Source organism: Lonchura striata, chromosome 7 (assembly GCF_046129695.1).
Source record: "Lonchura striata isolate bLonStr1 chromosome 7, bLonStr1.mat, whole genome shotgun sequence".
In the NCBI taxonomy this organism is placed as follows: Eukaryota; Metazoa; Chordata; class Aves; order Passeriformes; family Estrildidae; genus Lonchura; species Lonchura striata.
Genome location: NC_134609.1, coordinates 31,776,107 through 31,799,328, shown reverse-complemented (window position 1 = coordinate 31,799,328; position 23,222 = coordinate 31,776,107). Strand labels below are relative to the sequence as shown.

Below are 23,222 nucleotides of genomic sequence, written 5' to 3'. Positions count from 1 at the left end.
CCCTCTGTGCTCCTTGTGAGAACTCCTGAAATAGAAGAATGTGCAGTGCAGTGCCTCCAGCCCGGCTGCAGCTCGGGGCGCTCCCCAGCTGTGTGGCAGCTCCTGGGATGTCCCGGGGAGGATGGAAGGATCTCAGGATGCAATCCCCGTGCCTGGGGAGCGTGGCTGACCTCCTGCCTCTCTTGCCCTCACAGGACAGAGCAGTGCCAGGCTGCGGGCACGGCTGGCGCTGAGGAGGAGCAGGCAGGGGAGGAAGGCTCGGCCCCGCGGCTCTCCCCGCCCCTGGAGGAGAGGATCACGCACTTCAGGGACATGCTGCTGGAGAGGGGGGTGAGGACCAGCCCTGCTGGGGCTCAGCAGCTCCTGGAGCTGTGCCCTGGCTCTGGCTCAGCAGCCAGCAGCGCTGGGGCTCTGTCCCTGAGCCCTGCTGGCACTGCTGCTGCCGTGTCCCCCCGCCACCCTTGGGAATGGGGACCCTTCCAGACAAACCCAGGGACATCCAGGGGCTCTCCCAGCACGGGCAGGGCTCAGGGGCACCTGGGGCTGCGGGCACTGACCTGTCCTGGCCAGCCCTGGGGTGTCCATCACCACAAACTCCAGCACTGGGGAGCCAGTGTCACTCACTGCCCATCCAAAATCGTGCAATCACCAGTGCTTTGGGTTGGAAGGATCCCAAATCCCACCCAGTGCCACCCCTGCCATGGCCCCACATCCCCAGGATCCAGCCTGGTTTGGGTTGGAAGGATCCCAAATCCCATCCAGTTCCACCCCAAATCCACCCAGTGCCACCCAAAATCCCACCCAGTGCCCCCCTGCCATGGCAGGGACCCCTCCCACTGTCCCAGCTGCTCCAGCCCCAGTGCCCAGCCTGGCCTTGGGCACTGCCAGGGATCCAGGGGCAGCCACAGCTGCTCTGGGCACCTGTGCCAGGGCTGCCCACCCTGCCAGGGAACAATTCCTGCCCGATATTCCATCTAAATTTTACCTTTTTTCAATTTAGCCATACTTCAGCATTTCAGGGACTTACCATTCTCAAGAAAACCACCGTTCTGGAAGCCAGCAGATCCAAATTTCACATCTAGGCACCATCATCTCTCCTGAAATAATCCAGAATTACCTATATTTGCAAACATACCAAAAAAGAATTTAATTAAAAGCCATTTTTGGCATGTGGATTGCTAGTAAGGAACACAATTCAATTTCAGAGTGAGAAGGAAAGCAAAGGAGCAAAATTCCTGAGGGGGAGAAAAGTAAGAAAACAATAAATAAAAAACCCCAGAACTTTTCCTAACCAAAATCTCCAGCTGCTCTGGGCACCTGTGCCAGGGCTGCCCACCCTGCCAGGGAACAATTCCCAATTCCCAAAATCCCATCTCCCCATCCTGTTGCAGCATAAAGCCATTAATGCTGCCCAGGCCCTTGGGAGGGATGTCTGGAGGTGGTTCCAGCTGTGCTGAGCTGCAGGCACAGGGAATGCTCTGGGCTGGGCTCCGTGGGCACAGGAGGTGTAAAATGAGCAGTGGGAGCAGATCCTCTGCCTCCCCCACTGCCACGGGTGCCCCGTGGAGGGAATGTCACTCCTGCAGGAAACACAGCCAAGGTGGCTCTTGTCAGGCACCAAAGCCTGTAAAATTTATCCCAGTAATCAGCAGGCTTTAAAGGGGGCTAATTAGAGCTTCAGCAGCTCAGCAATGAGTTATCCCCACGCCAGAGCTGCTTTATTAATGCTGCTCGTTATTTATGCTGCAGAAATGCAGAAGGGCCACGAAGGAGCCCTGGGTGAAGGCTTTGCTGCCAGATTGGAACTCGGGAGCAATAAGTCAGTGTTTGGAAGGATTAGGGGTGTTCTAGGACAGGATTCTCAGGTGTTTCTATGTAAGATTTGCTCCTAAAATAAAGAAATTTGGGAAATTCACTGTTTGGATTCGCTGATGTTTAAAAATAGGGAGAGAAGTTACTTTGCTTTTACCCTGACCATTTTCCAGCTGCCCAGCTCACAGCAGCTGCTCGGCGTGCCTGAAGCACAGGGAGACCATGAATGCCATTTAAATCTGATTATTTCATGACCATCCCCTGCCCTTTCCTCCTCAAGGAGTTGCTGGATGGGATCACAAAGAGCTCGAAGCAGATGGAGTTTGCCAGTGGAGTTCTGCAGCTTCCTACAGAAATTATGTCAAGAGAAGAATATTTATTGTAACACTTTAAAAATAGTGGGGCTTTGGGGGAGCTCCAAGATACAGGCATTCTTTATTCTCAAGTCTGGGGTGAGTTTTCCTCTATCAAAATGTAATCTGGATATTCTTCTGGAAGTTTCAGAGTTTCTACAAAATTCTAAGGGGAAGAGGAAAATTTAAGGTTCTTCCTGGCTCCCTCTCCCACCCTGCATCAAATATCCACATTCTAAGCCAGCATTTCCAGGAAATTCTTCTCCCTGCTGGGCTGCTCCCAAGGCTTCCATGGAGTGTTTTTTCTCAAGGTTTTCCCTTTTTAATCTTGGGGAGAGAGGGGGATTTGTGTGTGCAGTGTAGCTGGAGCGAAATCAGAAATACCAGGTTATTTTAGGTGATGTTTGCCAAATGTGCAGTGTAATAATTGCTAATCACAAAATCATCAGCTGGAATGATGATGTGATGAACTAGTCTGAGCTTAATTAGCCTTAGCTCAGGGTGGGATTTGTGCTGGGAGCAAAGCTGATGTCCAGGAGAGTGTGAAAGGCACCAGGAGAAGAGAATTCCTGGTGCTGCAACCCCCAGGGCTCAGGACAAGGCAGGGAGCTGGGGCTGTGGGACCCCAAAGGCACCTGAATTTAGGATTTTCCAGTGGCCTCAGATCCCAAAGGCAGCTGAATCTAGGATTTTCCAATGGCCTCACATCCCAAAGGCAGCTGAATTTAGGATTTTCCAATGGTCTCATATCCCAAAGGCAGCCTGAACTTGTATCCCAATGCCCTCAGATCCCAAAGGCAGCCTGAATTTCGAATTTTACAGTGGCTTCAGATCCCAAAGGCAGCCTGAATTTAGGATTTTCCAATGGCCTCACACCCCAAAGGCAGCCTGAGCTTTGCATTTTCCAATCTCAAGCCGCTCTCAGAGGAAAACGAGTCCACTTAAAGCCACTTTGCTTTATCAGAGCTTTCCTGCTGGAGTGTTAATTACTGTTTAATTCTACTTCACATCCTTTTTTTTTTATTTTTAGCGAATTCACTCCTTTGTAATTAGTTGGAGTGATTAGAATATTTTATTTCCTTCCGATTTTTCTGTCGCCAGTGAGTTAGCTGGGATGTTGTGGAAGCTTCTGAAGCAGTGGGATCGTCCCTGCCCAGGCAGGGGATGGATCTGGGTGGGCTTTGAGGTCCCTCCCAACCCAAAGGGCTCCGTGAGTGACTCCAGTGGCTGGATGTGACATCCCCACCCCAGTGCCTGTGGGGTGGGGCCTTGGGGATGTCACTGCCAGCTCTCCCTGTGCCTCAGCGGGGTCCCAGCTCCCCTCTGGAGCTGGAATTGTGCCTTTCCTGGGAATGGGTGCCTGTGCTGCACAAACAGCACCTGCTGCTGCAGGTTCTGAGGCAATACACGGGATAAATAACAGAAATAACTGCATATAAATAACAAAAAGACTGCACAGGCTGGGGTAGTTCTAGAGTGGGTGTGGATGGCAGTGATGGCACAAGTGAGATCCCTCTCATAAAAACTCCTGCACCAAGCCTCAGTCTGACCCACACCTTTATTCCCAAATGAGATCACTCCCATAAAAACTCCTGTCCTGAGCCCTGGTGTGACCCACACTTTATTACCAACGAGATCCCTCTCATAAAAACTCCTGCCCTGAGCCCCAGTCTGACCCACACCTTTATTCCCAATGAGATCCCTCATAAAAACTCCTGTCCTGAGCCCTGGTGTGACCCACACCTTTATTCCCAATGAGATCCCTCATAAAAACTCCTGTCCTGAGCCCTGGTGTGACCCACACCTTTATTCCCAATGAGATCCCTCATAAAAACTCCTGCCTGAGCCCCAGTCTGACCCACACTTTATTCCCAAAGGTGTTCCACGGGCAGCACATCTCACAACCTTTCCGTGCATGTCCAACCCTGGCCTCGCCCCGGTGCCAAACACAGCCTGGCCCTTCTGGGCACCGTGGTGGCCCTGAGGGGATCCCTCGGGGGTCCCTGAGGCTGAAGATCGTGGTCTTCCTCATGGTTGAATGTTTGGACTTTTCTCCTTTGTGTGTACATTTTTACGTCTGTCAGTCTTGATGGGCTTGGGGGCAGAGGAGCCCCTTTGGGCTCTTTGTGTCCTTGGTCTCCTCTGGTATTGTTCTTTATGCAAGGAGCTTAAGAAATTTGCATTTCCCTATGCCCTTTGTACCAGGGCAGAGGTTTCTTAAGTAAAAAAAAAAAAAATATTCAACACATAATTTTACAAGCTAAAATTTAAATGCTCCATTAATTTAGTTAACTCAAGTGAACTCCAAAAATCTCTGTTTCAGCCCCTTCCAGCACGGGTGGGGAGGGAGCATCTCCCAGAGCCTCACTGAGGAGCAAATCCATCCTGGCCGTGTGGGGCCACCAGAGCCCTGCCAGAGACTGAAATGCCCCTCGGGCACCCCCAGAACGCTGCCCAGGCTGCTCGGCTGCCCAGCTCTGGGACGTTTGCCCCTGCCCACGCCCCGTGCCCTGTCTGTGCCGCAGGTGTCGGCGTTCTCCACCTGGGAGAAGGAGCTGCACAAGATCGTGTTCGACCCGCGCTACCTCCTGCTCAACCCCGAGGAGAGGAAGCAGGTGAGTGAGCCCTGCCCAGCCCTGGCACAGCAAACGCCTCCCAGACCCACCGAAACCCTGCAGCAGCTGTCCTGGGAGGGTGAGAGAGTTCCACCAGCACAGCTGCTGGCTGGACACTCACAGGTTTGGCTCTGCCCATCGGGGGTGCCCACCAGGCACGGTGAGGGGTTTGGGGTCTGGAGTTGGGCTCTGTGGGGTTTTGGGGTCTGGAGTTGGGCTCTGTGGGGTTTTGGGGTCTGGAGTTGGGCTCTGTGGGGTTTGGGGTCTGGAGTTGGGCTCTGTGGGGTTTTGGGGTCTGGAGTTGGGCTCTGTGGGGTTTGGGGTCTGGAGTTGGGCTCTGTGAAGTTTTGGGGATGTAGGAGTTGGAGTCTTTGATCCCTGTGAGTCCCTTCCCACTTAGGATGATCTTTGGCTCTCAGGGCTCTCTCCTTGGACAATCAGGTGCTCCAAGGTCTGATCACAGGGAGCCTTGGGATGCAGGAGCAGCTCCTGAGCCTTGGAATCCTGGGAAAAGGGACTGGGACCTGGGAATTGGAATAGGGACTGGCTGTAGGGAGCTGGGAATGGGGACTGGGAACAGGGACCTGGGAATGGGGAGCTGGGAACAGGGAGCTGGGAATAGGGATTGGGAACAGGGACCTGGGAATGGGGAGCTGGGAATAGGGATTGGGAACAGGGACTGGCTGTAGGGAGCTGGGAATAGGGACTGGGAATGGGGAGCTGGGAACAGGGACTGGAAATCGGGACCTGGCTGTGGGGAGGGCAGTGGCCCCAGGGGAACGGTTCTAGCCCGGATTATTGGGACAGTGCAGACACTGCTGGATTTCCATGGTTTAGGACATTTCCCAGGAGTGTGGCAGGGTTTGGTGCTGGACAGAGCACTGAGACCGGGACAGGGACTCGTTTTGCTGGGGAGCTCCAAAGGGCTTTTGCTGCCTCGATGATTTTGGCATTAATTGTCACCAGGGGTCCCAAAGTCTGCAGATGAGTGTACAGAATTCAGGAGAGATGCAGGGATCTTGCAGAGAAGGTGAACGCTGCTGTTCTGTGGTCATTTCTCTCCCTTAAAAGTCTTTTGTCATCCTGCAGAAGGAATAATTTTTAATATGGAACGGTCCATTTTTAAAATAAACAGGATGAAAAATGAACTTATTCCATATTGTCCCGTGGCTCTCCAGAGAGCTTCCTGTAGGTATTTACCACAGGACTGGGCACATACATCTTCATTTGCTCCCTTTCCAATATCTCCTTTCCTAAGGAAAAAAAAGTGAAACAAAAATAATAAAGAAATGCAGGAATTAAAATGTATGAGGAGCTGCCAGGATGGAAAGTGCTGCTAAAGAGCCTGAGCAGGGAGTTTGGGATTTATTTCAGGGAATGGGCAAGGACAGCACCTGGATGTGATGAGTCAATCCGGACATACTCCTTGGAATCATGGAATCATTTCTTCAGCCTTGGAGCAGCCCGGGCCCGTGGGCCATGGCAGGGGTGGCACTGGCTGGGCTTTAAGGTCCTTCCCACCCAAACCAGTCTCGGCCTCTGGGATTAACATAAACATGGCTGCCCTTTAATTAATCCCAATTACAGCCAGGGCAAAGTGGCAGTCCTTGGAGGTGATGGAATAAAAACTCCTGGACACGTAGGGAGGGGATGAGGACTGCAGGCCCTGGGCTTGCCAAAACCCCCAAGGGCTTCACCAATAACTCCTTGTCCTGCTTCACCAGTAACTCCTTGTCCTGCTTCACCAGTAACTCCTTGTCCTGCTTCATCAATAACTCCTTGTCCTGCTTCACCAGTAACTCCTTGTCCTGCTTCACCAGTAATTCCTTGTCCTGGCTCCCTTCCCTGGCCAGATTTTCGAGCAGTTCGTCAAGACCCGGGTCAGGGAGGAGTACAAAGAGAAGAAGAACAAGTTGCTGTTGGCCAAGGAAGAATTCAAGAAGCTTCTGGAAGAATCCAAGCTATCCCCAAGGTGGGCGTTGCCTCAGGAAGGGTTGGGAAGCTCGGCTTTGTTATTCAGGCTGAGCTTTTCAGCCCTGAATTCTTCCTAGCAAGTGGAAGTGCCTCTTCCAATGCTGGGGTGGCATCTCTTCCCTGATATTTCCCAGTATTCTGTTGTGTTCCTGGGAGAGGAAATATTCCATCTGTCTCCCCTGTCCCTCCCCCTCTCCCTCTCTCCCTCAGAATGTGCAACACTTTTCACAGCACATTTATTTTATACTCCTGTATACGCTGGGATTATAGAACACACATTACTTATGGAAAATCAGTACCACAATGTTCATTCTCATCCATATTGCACATGCAGGTGTAATTACTCAGAAATTGTATTTAGTCCTGGGGTTTGGTGGAAGAGAAATATAATTTCTCCAAGTTCCTGTTAATGCCATGCCATTAAATTCATGGAATGTGTCCCTGCCCATGGCAGGGGGGTGGAACAAGATGATCTGTGAGGTCTCTCCCAGCCCAAACCCTTCTGTGACTCTACAATTCCGTGATTAAATTGAAATACAGCGTGCAAGGCACAATTTATGTCTTACCTTGTTTTTGTAGTGGTGGATCCAGACTCACACAGTGGCAGTGCTTAGGGCAGTGCTTTCTCATTTGTAAATTACATGAAAATAAAGGGGTTTATGTTATAAATATTGCTAAACTGCTGGAACAAAGAAATTACTGTTTTCTCTGATAAAACATGCAGATAACTATTCAGCACGACCTGCGTGGGCACACGGATCCAAACAGCACGTGGGGCTGTAATAATTGTAATTACAAGAAACGTTTTACAACAAAATCAGGAATATTCTGGGCTGATGTCCCACCCAAACCCTGCTTCCAGCACTGCTGTTCCCAGTCCCCAGGGGAAGAGCTGTGCTGGCCCAGAGGCCAGGAGCATTCCACGCCTGAAGGGTTTTGGGAGCTGACTGTGACACAAAGCACTGAGGAAGCTCCTTTCCCTGCCTTGATTTAGGCACGCAAGGAGAGGAATAAATCCCAAATATTTCCAATAAAAAGCAAAGAGTCACCTTGGGGAAAGGAGCTGGGCATGCAGCCTGGAAGGCAATGAAGGTAGAAAGCCCTGCTAGGAGAGAGCTCGCTGTGGAAATGCAGAGCGGGCAGGAGCTGGAATAAAAACTCCTTGTCCTGGTCAGTGAGGTGCCATTGGTGCCAGCCCCAATCCCTGTGACATCCCAGAGCTCGTCCCTGCTCGTTGCAGTGCTCCAGGTGTCCAGAGCCTCTGTGTGGGCTCACCTCCCTCCATCCCCCGTTCTCCATCCTGCTCTGTTACTCTGAATTCTAAAAGGGTTAAGTTTTCTTCTACAGTTCTTTTAAAAGTCTTAAAGTTCTCATAAAATTCCTTCAACCTTCTGATCTGTTTATATATTTCTACTGGAGTTCTCACACACTGTTCATATACATAATAATTGTTTTACATTCCTCTTTGTAAAAAGAGAGAATTAATCAACTGTTGGTTTAATCAGTGTGACTGGAGAAGTAGTAATTCCATCCTCTAATCCACAGTCACCTCTAGAATTCTATAAATATCAAATACTTAAATAAAATACTTTTCTTTTTAACCTTTAAACTTACCAAACATTTGTATACCTTTGTGTCCAATAACAGCATCTGGACTTAACACTTTTAAAAATCAGAGTAACACTGCTCCTGTCCAACATTGCCATGCCCTCATTTTTGGCGTGGGTCCAGGTGCAGGAGCCTGGGGGTGGCAGGTTCAGCCAAAATCTGACTTTCCACAAAGCAGCTTCCCAAAATCTGGTTTTCCACAGGACAACCTTCAAGGAATTCGCCGAGAAGCACGGCCGGGATCAGCGCTTCCGCCTCGTGCAGAAGAAGAAGGACCAGGAGCATTTCTTCAACCAGTTCATCCTCATCCTCAAAAAGAGGGACAAAGAAAACAGGATAAGGCTACGGAAAATGAGATAAGGGCAGCTGGAGCTGGCAATAAAGGCACGAGCCCGGGCTGGGGCCGTGGGAAAGGTTCCAAGGAAGGAGGGAACGCCCGGGGCCACCAGCAGCACCCGAATTCGGAGGAGCCAGGGAAAACCTCTGAACGGAGTCTGGGGAGCGCCCGCTGGATTTGGGAAGGCTGTGCTGCAGGAATGGGAAGGATATTTTGTTCTCAAAGAATTAATGTTTCATATTGAAGCTCTCTTTTGTACAACATCCAGAGTTTGATGCATTTCTAATTGCCATGATATGTCGATCCCTTAATTGTTTTAATTATGCAAATTACTTGTAATATACACAAGTTATGACTCCAATGCAGATTTATAATTAAGCAGAAGCAGATGCCATCCAGAGCAATCTCAAGGCATTTCCATCATTTAGGGGAATTATCTCAAGCGATCTTTTGGCAACTCTGCATCTCCACCAAGCGTGTGGGCTCTGGTGGTCTGCAGGATCCGCTCCCGCTGCTCATCGTCTGTCCAGTCCTGAGTAGTAGTAATCAGCTGTTAATTGTTGATCTTGGTGAAGAGTGTGAAAACCTTGGCACATGTTCCTTAGGAGAACTCTCCGACCCAGACCTTGCCGTGGGCGGGGTCCCCCTCAGCCTTCCAACCCCAGTTCTGTGCTGAAGCCATCCCAGTGGGACTTGGGTTCTGTTCCTGTGTGTGAAGAGTCTGCATGAGATTTTTCTCATCCTATTTGTATAAATAAATATTTAACTTTTGTAATTAAGAAGCATTTCAAGCCTGATTTCAGGGGCAAAACTTTTTTTGAAGAGTTTTTTGGGTTTTTTTTTGCCAGAACTCAAGTGGAAAATGCTGTGAGGGATGGGGGCAGGGGGTTGTTGGGATGTCTGTGCAGGGCCTGGGGTTGGACTGGATCCTTGTGAGTCCCTTCCAGCTCAGGATACTCTGGGATTCCAGGAAGTAATGTGGGCAATGTGAAGATGTACAAAGGATGATTTTGGGAGGTTTTGGTGGGTTTGGGATGGTTTTTTTCTCTGCGTTTTAGCCTCCCAACAAGGCTACAGATGTTTTGGTGGTTGAGCAAGAGTTAAAGCCATTTTGGCTCTCTTTTTGAAGTACTTTGTGACTACTGTTTTGTTTTTTTTAACTTAGTTCTTCACATTTTGCTTTCTTCGCTTGGGTTTGCTTTGGTAAATATTGTTTCCATGCCGCTCCCCTGGGAGCAGGTTTCCCTGCTGCTGTGAGCACTGCTGGGAGAGCTAATCCCGAGCAGAAATGGAGCCAGAGAAATGAAAACAAACCACGGCACAGCTCCCAGGAGATTCCGAGTTTCCTCCCCTGGATTCACAGCGAGATGCTCTGGGATTGCTTCTGCCAGCAGCTCCAGGTGATTTGTGCTCCAGTTGTGGTTGTGTTTCCCTGGCAGTGCTGCTGGCACTGGCCATCGCTGCCTCTCCCGGGCTCTTCCCATGGAATTCTCTTTCCTCGGAGCTCTCTTGGGTCCCGGCACTTTTCCGTGGGTTTCTTCCACCTGGGCTTGTTGTGTTTCAGTTCTCCACAATGGGAAAGGAAATGGGAGAGACTGGGAATGCAGAAATGGTGCTTTTCCTTGGAAAGGGGATGGAGTTTTCCCTTGCTGCAGAGAGAGACCTGGAGCTGGCTTGGAGGAGAAGTTCCTCTCAGGCAGGGAACTGGCTTCAGCCCTGACTGGATGCTTCCATTTGTCAAAATTGCTCTAAACTCAACCTTTTTCCTCTCCTTTGAGGGAGGAAGGAGCCTACAACTGCTTTTTGACCCGTTGTATTTCCTTATCCAGGTGCTCAGCAGGGCTTGGCCTTGGCAGAGAATCAAGGATTAATTTTTGGTTTTGTTTTTTTTTTTTTTTTCAGTCAGAGAACTGATCCGTTGCTCTCAGTTTCACTGCAGACCACAACCCCATCCCTTTTCTTTCTTCTTCTTTAATATAAGCAAATAATTTACCAATAAATATTTAACTCTGGGGATAATTTTCAAGGTAAATCATTGAAAGGTCTGGCTTGGAAGGGACCTTAAAGATGATCTCCTTCCCCCCAGTGCCTTCTGTAGCTGATCATTTTGGAGTTAGCTACTGATAAAAATGAAGGGTTTGATAAAAACAAGGCAAAGAAATCTTTGCCAGTTCACTGAACATTCTCTGAACACTCCTTTCTCAGCTTGTTATTTATTCCAAGAGAAAAAAAACTGCCTTTGTAAATTCTGCTTGCTTGAGCTGCACATTTTGGGCAGCTTTTCAAGGACACCAGGGTCCCCAGTTCTGCTGGGAGTGCTGGAAGGGCTCAGGGAAATCTTTCCAAATTAACTTTTCCACACTTACCTGTTGGAATCAATGTGGCCATCGCTGGTTTTGGAACAATGACACCAGGTGGGGATTAACCATTAAATTCCCAGAGCTGCTGTGGATCCCTGGCAGTGCCCAGGGCCAGGCTGGAGCAGCTGGGACAGTGGGAGGGGTCCCTGCCATGGCAGGGGTGGCACTGGGTGGTTTTGGGGTCCCTCCAACCCAAACCAGGCTGTTCTTAGGTCAGACTTTACCCCACGAAACAAAATATCTTTTTATTATATATTTCTCCTTTTTCTCCTTTGAAGAGAAAAGCCTTTCCCTGGAATCACAGCAAAGCTGTGCTTCTGCTTGGAACAGGCACTGCCTGCAAAACAAGAATTCATTTAACTTTAAAGAGCATTTTTAATAAAGACCTTCTCCATCTGAGTGGGCTGTGAGCGTAGGCACGGTAGGCTGAGACTTTCAAGGCCCGTGTTTTGTTTGTATTAAAAATAATTTTCCCCTCAGATGTGATGTTTTTCCTCCTAAAAGAATAAAATATTGATTTAATAATTCAGAAACAGTCAGCTGCAGGTTGATGTGTCTGCATCTTCTGCCCAGATCTCCTTACAAATTGCAGCGTGTGTTTTTAGGGTTTTATTGTGAAACAAACACTGCTCCTATATTCTCCAAAATACCCCGAGCAGCTGAGATGTTACAAAGGCAGGGGAAATCCTCTTCCTGCAGAGCCTGACCCTGCCCGGGGCTGGGGGAACAGCTCGGGGGGCTCAGGGGAGTGCCCATCCCTGGGGATAATTCATGCTTTGTCTATTCCAGCCTGCTCTTACAGGCTCTCAGAGACAAACATCACACCTTTAGTAGCTCAGCTACCTCAGGTGGCACAAAAGTAGCAGGATGGCTCCTGTGACAGTGCTGGAAACAAAAAAGTTTTAATAAAAGGCAAAATAAAAAAGCTCTTTACAGAGATAAACCCAACCAGGGCAAGAGGTTCTTGCTCCTGCTAGAACACTTCACAAAAAAGGTTTACTTATTTTGTTTTCTTCTTTTTCTAGGGAATTGCTTAGGTGGGACTTTTTGGCTCTCCTTACGTTTGGGGTGAAGTCCCCAAGGTGCCATGAAGTGTCTTTTAACCAAATTGAGGAGAGAAACATCTGGGCTTTTGTCCTTTTTAAGGGGACAGAGGGTAACTTGTTTACTCCTTCAACAGGGGACACGTTCCTACAGGTGACATCCCTGTGGAGGTGGCACTTGGGGACACACGGGGCAGCGATGCCCAGGAGCTCCCCGTGCCAGGGGCTGGGCACGGGCACAGAACGAAGCAGGGATTGATGAAAAGCCCTCCCAGGACACACCCTGGGCCCTGCAGGAGCCCGGCCCAGGAGCTCTCACACTTTTATCAGTTCTGCTCCATTCCCACATCGGGCTCAGTGCCCAATTCCAGCCCCAGGTGCTGCAGTCCCACCCTCCCAGGCTGCTCTCCTCCATTCCTGCTGGTTGCACTTTTTGGGGCTGGAGCTGCAGCGTGTCCTTGGCTCTGGGCTGGTTCAGGATTGTTCTGGGTGCTGGGCTGGTTCAGGATTGTTCTGGGTGCTGAGCTGGTTCTGAGCTGGTTCAGGATTGTTCTGGGTGCTGAGCTGGTTCAGGATTGTTCAGGATTGTTCTGGGTGCTGAGCTGGTTCTGGGCTGGAGAAGCCAATTTTATTTCTGACCTCTCAATATATAGGATTTTAAAAGTGGCAGCGGGTTGGAGGATGGAATTCCCACCTCTCCAACCACACTGGTCAAACCAACCACCCATCAATTCTCTGCTCCCACAAAAAATGCAAAACAATCATTATTTACATGAACATGTGTGAGAACTCCATCAGAAATATGTAAACATCTGAAGGCATAGAAAACTTTTAAAAGAACTTTAAAACTTTCAGAAGAATGATAAAAGAGAAGGTAACACCTTTAAAAATCAGGGCAACGGGCTCACTCAGTCAGTGATTGTGGCTGCTGGTGAAGAGCAGGAAAGGTCTCAGCACAGCAGAATTGATGGATTCTCTTCTCTGGCACTGACAGGAGAGGAGTCCAGGTGAGGCACTGATGGATTTGTGGCTTCTCACTAATTAAAAATGAGTAAATCTTTCAAATCACTGCCACTGCTTTCTGTTGCACTTCTGTTGGTGTCAGCAGTGAACAGAGAGAGTTTGTTCCACGTCAGCTTCTGAAATTGCTGCACCAAAACCTCCATTTCCTTGGGATACTCTGGGGAAAGCAGAGCAGTGAAGTGCTTAAAAATTAAAGTCTTTGCTTTGGGCAGTTTCTGAAAAAAAAAAAAAAAAATCCATTTTGACTTTTAATATTAAAAAAGCCAAAGGAAACTATAAATTCTAATGTAGAAATGAAGAGCTGGACTATCCTGCTCACTGCTTCCATGAGCTGCTGCATAGGTTTTTCTGTAAATTATTCTGTTTATTGGAAGTGCTGAGCCCAGACCTGGGGTCCTACATCAGAAGGATGTGGAGCTGCCTGGAGAGAGAAAAGCAACACTTTCCCCTCAGCTTTGCTGTGTCTTTAAGCATTCCACACCTGTCCTCTGCTTGGAGGGAAGTTTTGCCCAAGGGGAGATCCCGGGCAAAAGCAAAGCATGGAGCTTGGGATTATCCATGCCTGATAAAGCCTGTGCTGATTGATAAATAAACCCGTGCTGATTGATAAATAAACCTGTGCTGATTGATAAATAAACCTGTGCTGATTGAGAGCCTCGTGCTGATTGATAAACCCTTTGTGGTTTCCACCTGGAGCTTGCAAGGCTGGGCAGTGTGAAAAACGCCAATCACTTGGTTTTTAAAACTTCTAAAAGTTTAATAATAATAAAATGGTTATAAAAATAGTAATGCAATCAGAGTAATAAAGTTTAGAGTTAGGACAATTACAAGACAATAAAAAGCAAAGAATTACAGATGCTCTTGGACACTGAGCCATGAAAAGCATCCCTTGTGAACAAAGGAATCACCCCTAAACCAATCAACTTTTTGCATATTCATACATCCTTCATGGTTATGCATGAAGAATGCATATACATTCTGTTCTAAACAAGAAACTCTGTTGTATGTCAGCTGTTTCCTTAAATCCCCACTGTGTTTTCAGTCTGAGCAAGGCCTGAAGAAATTCGCTTCTTTTGATAAGAAAACTGTAAATTTGTCTTCTCTGGAAGATTTAGGTGTTCCTCGAAGTGAGTATCTCATTCCTAAAAAAAACCCCTTCATATAGCAGAGTTTCTATTTTAACATTATTTTGGAACCTAAAACTCTATTTAACACCCTACTTAAGAGAATTAATACAGCATCACTTTCTAACATCAGACATAAAATATTCACTGTAACATTTGCGAAAAGCCAACCATAAAATGTGCATTTTTCACAATGCTGGTTGCTGGAGAGGAGCTCTCCTCCACCCTGAAGCGGAGGGGGCTGAGCTGAGCCTGGGCAGGCTTGGCAGGGGTTCACCCCCCAGCCCTCAGTCACCGCTCTGCAGAGCCACCTCAAAGAAACTGGATTTTGTTATCGCTGAAAAGTCCCATTTTCGCAAGGAAGTGTCACTGTTAAAGGCTCTTTTTAGCAGGAGAAAACATTCCTCCCTGTTTGACCGTGTGGCTGAGCCAAGTCCAGGCAGGGGGGCAGACTTTGCTTGGTGGAAGGGATTTTTTAATCTTGGGCTGCTCGGAGGCTGCTGGGAGGGTGGCAGGGAGCAGCTTCATCCTGCTGGGTGCTGAGGGGTCCCTGAGCCTTTCCCGAGGTCACATCCCCAAATTCAGCTGCTCCAGTCCGAGAATCAGACAGAGAGCAAGCCGGGCGGTTCCTTCCGCAGCAGAGGCTGGACCAGGGCATTTCCCCAGAAAAACCCTCTGTTTCAGTGCCCAGCAGCACCGAGGGCTCTGTCCCACCTCCTGGGCTTATTTTATTTTATAATTTTATACTATTTTTATTTTATAATTTTATAGAATTGTATATTATTTCTATTATTCTGTATAATTTTCTATTATTTATATTTTATTTATATTATTTATATTTTAGTATTCTATTTTTATTATTTGTATTCTATTTTTGTTATTTATATTTTGGTTTTATATTATATTTTTATTATTTTATTAATTCTTTATTATGTTATTAATTATTCTTTTTATTATTTGTATTTACATTTATATTTTATGTTTTATATTTTATATTTTATATTTTATATTTTATATTTTATATTTTATATTTTATATTCTATATTCTATATTCTATATTCTATATTCTATATTCTATATTCTATATTCTATATTCTATATTTTATATTTTAATTTATATAAATTTATGTTTTGTATTTCTATTATGTATGTCTTATTTTTCTATTATTTTATATTATGTTACGTTATGTTTTTTATTACTATACAGTATTACAAGTACTGTATCCTGCTTATATACGGTAAAGTTCTATTACTGTAAATGAGCAAATGGGAAATAGGTTTAGTGCCCCTCCCCAGTGCTGAGTTAAGGGCACGTCTGGAGGGTCAGCAGGGGTCTGGCAATAAAGCAGATTTTCCCGGAGCAGTAAAGGAGTGTCAGCAGGGTCGGCGCTCCCCCAGCTCAGCAGATTGTTTAATTGATCCACAATTGATTGGGCGCAGCGATGGGAGCTGTGCCTTCCCCAACAGCTCCCCGTGGGCACAGGGGGATTTGGGGCAGGGCACGGCCAGCCCGGGGGTCCCAGCCGTGCCCACCCCAGCCCGGGGACACCTCAGGGTGGGATCCATTCCTCCGGGCAGTGCCAGTCCCCGAGCCCCGTTCCATGGATGTCCCAGCCCCGGGACACCTCAGGGTGGGATCCATTCCTCCGGGCAGTGCCAGTCCCCAAGCCCCGTTCCATGGATGTCCCAGCCCCGGGACACCTCAGGGTGGGATCCATTCCTCCGGGCAGTGCCAGTCCCCGAGCCCCGTTCCATGGGGGTACCAGCCCCGGGACACCTCAGGATGGGATCCATTCCTCCGGGCAGTGCCAGTCCCCGAGCCCCGTTCCATGGGGGTCCCAGCCCCGGGACACCTCAGGATGGGATCCATTCCTCCGGGCAGTGCCAGTCCCCGAGCCCCGTTCCATGGATGTCCCAGCCCCGGGACACCTCAGGATGGGATCCATTCCTCCGGGCAGTGCCAGTCCCCGAGCCCCGTTCCATGGATGTCCCAGCCCCGGGACACCTCAGGATGGGATCCATTCCTCCGGGCAGTGCCAGTCCCCGAGCCCCGTTCCATGGGGGTCCCAGCCCCGGGACACCTCAGGATGGGATCCATTCCTCCGGGCAGTGCCAGTCCCCGAGCCCCGTTCCATGGGGGTGCCCGAGCGCGCGGAGCTGGAGATGGGCACGGTGGGCTCCGGGCTCTGTCCTGCCCTGTCCTGCCTCCTGCCAGCCCGGGGCACTCCCCAGGGATAAATCCCAGTGTGGGATTGATATCTGACGGTGTGGGTTCAGTCAAAGAGAGAAATGGGAGTTTCTGGCCAGGCAGACTCCTGGGAAAGAGCTGGATGAAAATATAAATAATTCTTTATTTCTCTTGTTGTTCACACTGTTCATAGTTAAGTTCTATCACTGTGTGTCAAGCACTCTGCACCAATGCTTTGGGTTGTTTTCACTTCAGAACCAGTGGAGTTGGTCCTCATGAAGCTCTGTATAAAAGACCAGTGTATTTTGAATAAATTGGAGTTTTACTCTCACAGCCTTCTGATCTGGTCAGAGTCTCTTCATTCCCATCCTGCCTCGACAGCGACAGTCGGGATCCCACAGGACACGCTTTGTGCTTTGGGATTTGCCTCAGGTTTGGCTTTTCTCTTTTCCAGGGTCTGTGCTGCTTTAGGTGTGGGTCTGGGATTTATACCAGGGGATGCTGAGCTCTGCACAGAGCAGGGACACAAAACAATTCCTGCTCCAGCTGGGCACCAAGGACAAATGATCCAAACCTCAGCCCAGGAGCACAAACAGCGTGGGCTGGAGAGAGAAAAACCAGCAGGGTGGGACTGATGGGCTGGAGCTGGAATGGGACAATGAACTCCAAGGTGCCAATGGAGCAGAACTGATCCCAGGGAGAGCCCCGGGAGCGCTCGTGCATTTTGGGACCATTTTGGGTCATTTGGGTTCATTTTGGGACCATTTTGGGTCATTTGGGTGCAGCCCTGGCTGGGCTCTGGTGCTGCCCAAGGTGGGTCCATGAGGAGATCCTGGAATAAATCCCTGCCTTGTTCTGTGGAGGTTTGGAGTGCCCATCCCTGCAGGTGCCCAAGGAATGAGCTGCACTTTTTCCCCCCATTGGTGGGTGGGCAGATGCTGTGACACCTCTCAGGTAAAATCTGCTCAAAGCAGAACCTTTTGTTTATCCTTCCATCCTGCGATGCTCCTGGGACTCCCCTAAACCTGGAGTTCCTAAACCTGCTGGGTTGCTCAGCAGCCCAGCCAGCATTTTGGCACCCACAGCCGTTCCCACGGGCCTGACTCGTGCACTGCTGGGGGATCTCTGATCAAACCCTCAGCTGTGCTGAGCAAAAGCCTCTTAGCTGGGATTATTCCTTCCAAACCAATGAGTTCATCATGGAATTAGAGCCTGCAGGGCTTTGTCTGCTTAGCCCAGCCCAGCAGGCTGGGATATTTCATCCCAGAGCTGCCAGGGGATGCTTTAATATTAGCATTTATTTGGTCTATCTCGTGCAGCCCCCGTGGTGCCCTGCTCCAGAGCACCCCTGGGTGCCAGGCAGGTCCCAGGAAGGGAGAGGCTGCAGGCAGCAGGCTCCAGCCCCAGGATGCTCTGGCAGCTCCTTTTCCACGGATAATTCCCTGCTTTACCTCATGGAAGGCTGTGTCCTCAGTGAAACAAAGCAAGTCAGAAGGAAAATTAGTTCTGGGTTAGAAATCGGTGATTTATACCCAGCAAGAGATATCAAGTAGCAGGTTTGATGCCTCTTGCTCCTCTCTTTGTAATTCCACCAATCTCTACAGGATCCCCTCTCATTTATTTCCTCTTGAATAGAGCTAGCCCATTTCTTTGATTTCTCATCTCCTGGCTGATCACGACAACTTTCTGCCTGCCCAGCTCTTCTGAGGCCCTGGGAAACCCTCGCTGCATTCTCCACTCTGATTCAAATCCACAGATTTAGGCTGGGACAGAGATTCTGCCCCAGGTCGGATGCAGCCCATCAGTGCCACACGGGGAGCAAACGAGCCTGGGAATGATTCCCACATCAGCCCTGCAAGAAATCTCCCAAAATTGATATAAATTTAATATACATAAAGTTTATATATATTAAAGGTGTCTTGGGCAGGCTGGGCTCCTCCAGCTCCATCCTCCCACCTCTGAATGTCCTGGGTCTGCTTTCCCTGCCCTTTCCTGCTGCCACCTCCCTGACCCACAGGCTGCCAGGGCCTGCTCAGACTCTGGCAGTGGTTTGGTTTTTGTTTTTTATTTTTTTGGGAGGGTTTTTTTTTAATGTTTGTTGTTGTTGTTGTTGCTGTGGTTTTTTTTGTTTGTTTGTTTGGGGTTTTTTGGGGGGTTTTTTGGGAGGTTTTTTTTGGTGGTTTTTTTTTTTTTGTTGTTGTTTTGGTTTGGTTTTTTGTTTGTTTGTTTTTGTTTTTTTACTATTGCATTTGTATTTTTAATTTTCCTAGTACAGAACCATTCTTCCTCTTCCCACATCTTTGCCTCAGAGCCCCTTAATTTCAAAATGATAACAATCTGGAGGGAGAGGGTTTCCATTTTCCATTTTCCATTTTCCATTTTCCATTTTCCATTTTCCATTTCAGGGAGGCTGCTGCCTTCCTCAGCAGTCACCTGGCTGCTCAAACCCAGAGCTGGGCTGTGCAGGACTGCTCCCTCAGACACAAGCACCCAGCCCAGGGCCCCATCCCGCTGAGGGAGCTGGGCAGGTTCACATCAGGAAATCAGGGACATTAAAAGGGTTTGTTCATCAAAGCTGGTCCTCGTCACCAGCCCAGGGGGACGCTCTGAGGTCCCTCCCAGCCCCAACCCTTGAGTGGTTCAATCCCCTTCCCCTCACACCGATCTCCATCAGGCTGTCACTGCGCTGTATCAATGACTCCAAATAAAAACCCAATACAAATTCTCAGTGCCCTCAAAGCTCAGGAAATAAATCCATCACATTGAGCAGATGGAAAATTCGGGCAGCTCAGTGAAGGGCTGTGTAGCAACACAAGATCTATTGGCGTATTCCAATTTTCTCCTTGTTATCAGAGGCTATTTTGACTGGAAAACTCCTGACCCTTTGAGTAGAAACTCCTCTCGCAGCCATCAGAAATGTCACAGGGTTGTTTTTTTCAGTGCCCCCTGGGATGTGGGTGCTGGCAGTGCCCTGTCCCAGCTGGAGAGGGCTCTCATCCTTGCAGGATGGAGAGCCTGTGGAGAGCTCCTCTGCCAGTCCTCCCCTCCTGCTCTCAAGCAGTGCCTCCCACACGGAGAATCCTTAGCACCGTGTCCTGCCTGCCTGCTGCATCCCTTTTTTGGTGCAGCAAAAATCCAGCTGGGGTTTGCCTCTGGGCGCTTTCCCACTCGGACAGTCCAGCAGGGAGAATGCTGACTGTCCTGGTTGGAAAAGCAAAGCCAGCGAGGGGCTCTAAGTCAGAAATACAATTTATTAGGAAAAGGGAACAAAGAAGCAAATACATACAACAGCACAAAAGAAGAGCCACTGGCAGAGTCAGAGATACAGCCTGACACTCGCTGGGGTGGTGGCAGATGTGGTTCTGTCCAAGCAGTGGTGCTGTAGACTGATGTGGTTTCCCTCTGGAGGTCCAGTGCAGAGCAGGTCTCGGCTGTTCCTCTTGGAAAATGGGATTTACTTGCTGTTTGTACAACCCCGCTTATATCCTTGATGGCATCGTTTGGCTCCTCCCTCTGGGTGGAGCATCTCACAATAAGATCTCATTGCTGTGATCTTCTCAGCCATGTGGCTGAAAGAACAGGTCCTCCTGGAGGGACTCATCTCTGAGCCACCAGATAAGGAAAGAAAGGGATTGCAGCTCGAGGTGGTCATGGAATACACCCCAATATTATAACCTGGGACACTGACAGATCCCGTTTCTTCTCCCCCTGAAGGACAGCAGGAGGAACCTGGCCCAGCAGTGCAAGGTGAGGCTCCCCTGTCCCACTGATGCCATCTCTGAGCACAGGGAATAGTTTGGGGTTTGGGGTGTGGCAGCAGGGAAAGGTCCTGCAGGGCTCTGGGCTCCCTGTGCCTTCCCTGAAGTGCTGCCATGGGAGGGTTTCTCCTCCAGAAACGTCAAGGGTTCTGCTGTAACTGGGAAGCACGTGGAGTCTAAATCCCCACGTGGAGAACATTTGGTACCTGCTTTTTCCTCACGTGGTTGTTATATCTGGTGATGCCTCCAGGCTCCAAACCTGCACTTATTTCATGTGTTTTCAGCCCTGAACATTTACAGCCAAACTGCTCCAGGGAAGGTGCTTGGCTTCTTCTGGAGAGGTTCGACCTGAGCAGGACAGACCCAGTTCTCCTTCAAGGTGCTGCAAACACTGACCCTGGTCCCAGGAGCCAAAAACACAGAATCCTGGATTCCTTAGGGCTGGAAAATCCCTCCCAGCCCAGGGAGTCCCAGCTGGGCCCATCCCCACCTTGTCCCCAGCCCAGAGCTGTGAGTGCCACCTCCAGGAGTTCCTGGGACACTCCAGGGATGGGGATCCAACCCTCCCTGGGCAATTCCAGTTCCTGAGCCCCTTTCCAGGGGGAAATTCCTGCTGAGCCAAAGCTTTCCTGAGTTTTTCCTTATTACTGGCTGTGGGTACCAACCTTCCTAAAGCTCCCGCAGATTTCTGGTTACGAGCACCCATGCTGCTGCCCCATCTCAGCACCTTTTGAAGCTACAAAGGCTTTTCCCCACTTCCTCCCATCCTCCCAAAACATCCCAGACTTGTTCCCTTGCTGGCACAGGATCACCACCCCATTATCCCAGAGCTGCCAGTGTAGGTATCTCCCAGCCAGGGATGATAACAGCAAAAATAAATATGAAATCTGTCTGAATTAGCTGAATCCAACATTCCCAGCAACATCAAAGCAGGCTCTCTTAAAAAAGATTGTTTCACTTTAGTCCAAGGAGATGAGAGGGAATGAAATGGAAAATTATCAATCACCAGAATTTCCTTCAGAGCCTGAGAGTGAAATATTCCACGATCACGCTCCCATCAGAGAGAGAAGGCACAGGTTTAACCTGGCCAGAGCCAGGCCCAGGTGGAGCCGCACTTTGATCGAGGATTTCTTTTGAAGATCCACTGCTTGATTTGAGAATATCAGATGGAATAAATAACAAGAGCATCAGTCCAGAGCAGGAGCTGAAAGAGAAATGTCAGAGGGTGCAGAGGCTGAAACTGAGAGGAGTGGGACTGCTTTGGAACAGCAGCATGGAGAGGGTGGTGGCACGGATGGCAGGAGCCACCAACCATCCTTCTCTGTCACCAGCAGGGTGCTGTGGATTAACCTGCTCCCGATGCCACTAATTACACACTAATTACCCATTAACTGTGAGCATTAACCTGCTCCCGATGCCACTAATTACAGCCCTGCCATTAACGGTGAATATTAACCTGCTCCTGCCCACCACTCACCACACCCCGACCATCTCATGGAACATCTCATGGAACAGAACTCACCAGGGTGTCGTGTCCTGAAGGAGGAGGATGGAGCTTGGAGAAGGCAACCTGAGAGGAATCTGGGAATATTTTCTTTAGAACAAGCCCCTCATTCCCTGTGCTGGTTCCCCTGGAAAAGGGGACCTGCAGGAGCAGAAGGACAGCCAGGAAGCTGGATTTTGGTGGATCATGCAACTCCCCAGTCCCCTCTTTAAGTAGATTAAAAGCCCTCATTGGTTTCCCTGGAAAAGAGCTCAGGCTGCTTACAGAGCAAACAACAATAATTTGCTTTGCTGCACATGGGCTGGGAACGGGCCCGGCTTCTGCTCCTGCCCCTGCTTCTGCTCCCAGCTTCTGCTCCCAGCTCCTGGTTTTGCTCCTGGTTCTGCTCTCAACTTCTGCTCCAGCTCCCCACTGCTCCTGCATCTGCTCCCAGCTCCTGACTGCTCCTGGTTCTGCTCCTGCTTCTTCTTCTGGTTCTGCTCCCAGATCCTGGTTCTGCTCTCAAATTCTGCTCCAGCTCCTGGCTGCTCCTGGTTCTTCTCCTGCTTCTGCTCCTGGTTCTTCTCCTGCTTCTGCTCCTGGTTCTGCTCCCAGCTCCTGTTTTTGCTCCTGGTTCTGCTGCCAGCTCAGCCCAGGAGCTGGTTGGAACCCTTGGAGAATCCCTGAGCCCTGGGGGGTGAACTGGGGATGTGAATTCCCATGGGGATCCAGGGTGTGGAACCTGTGTGGGTGTCAGGGATGTGTCAGGAGGAGCCATCCCAGGTGGGGGAGCAGGGAAAAGAGAAGCAGGAAGCCAGTGGGGAGCCCTGAGGCGGTTTTCATCTGTGGATAAATCCTTCTGAGTGCTCAGGAGATCCCGGAGTCACTGCAGCTCCCGGTGCCTTTCACACAGCAGAATTTATTTCTCTTTCAGGATGCTGACAGCTCCAGAGGGCTGCTGGAGCCCCACATCAAAAGCAGCCCAGGAGCTGGGGATGGGCTGGGGAAGGCCCAGCGGAGCAGGAACAAAGCCACCAGCAACAGGAAAATGGAGGGGAGGTGTGGAAACAGAAATCCCTTCATTAACATTTCATTCCAGGGCCGGGGTGCAGTGCTTCATCCTCTTTTTGTGATGCCGGCTGACTCTTGCAGCTCCCAAAATTCACATCAGATAAATCCAGATCTTTTTTCCCTCAGCTGTTGCTGTACTCAGGGCTCCTCGGAACTTTGGATTTTCACCATTTTCGAGTGCAGGATTTTAAAGGAATGTTGACACACACCAGTTCCTCATCTATCCCAATGCTCTCTGAGGTGCTTTCACTTCTTGCAGGGTGATAAAATCTGCCCCAAGCAAAGGGAGGGGCTCCTCTCCCCATCCCTGCCTTATTTCCCCAGATGAGTGAAGAAAACCTCTTGGGTTTGTTTCCAGCCCTGAGACAGGAGGGTTAAACATTGGGTTTTTCTTTCTGGAGATTAAAACCAGAAGGCTCCTCCCTGTATTTTAAATAAATCAGAGTTTTACTTTCACAGTCTTCTGATCTGGT

General features: G+C 49.4%; 1 protein-coding gene across 1 annotated transcript in view; it reads left to right on the top strand.

Moving 5' to 3' along the window:
• TCERG1L (transcription elongation regulator 1 like) overlaps positions 1–9,830 on the top strand; it is a 48,719-nt gene extending 38,889 nt beyond the window's left edge. The window contains exons 10-13 of the mRNA XM_077784750.1: positions 195–330; positions 4,691–4,780; positions 6,634–6,752; positions 8,566–9,830. Of these exons, the coding sequence (XP_077640876.1) occupies positions 195–330; positions 4,691–4,780; positions 6,634–6,752; positions 8,566–8,722 (502 nt within the window). The 3' untranslated portion in view covers positions 8,723–9,830. The remainder of the gene's footprint in view (positions 1–194; positions 331–4,690; positions 4,781–6,633; positions 6,753–8,565) is intronic.
• The last annotated feature ends 13,392 nt before the right edge of the window (positions 9,831–23,222 follow it).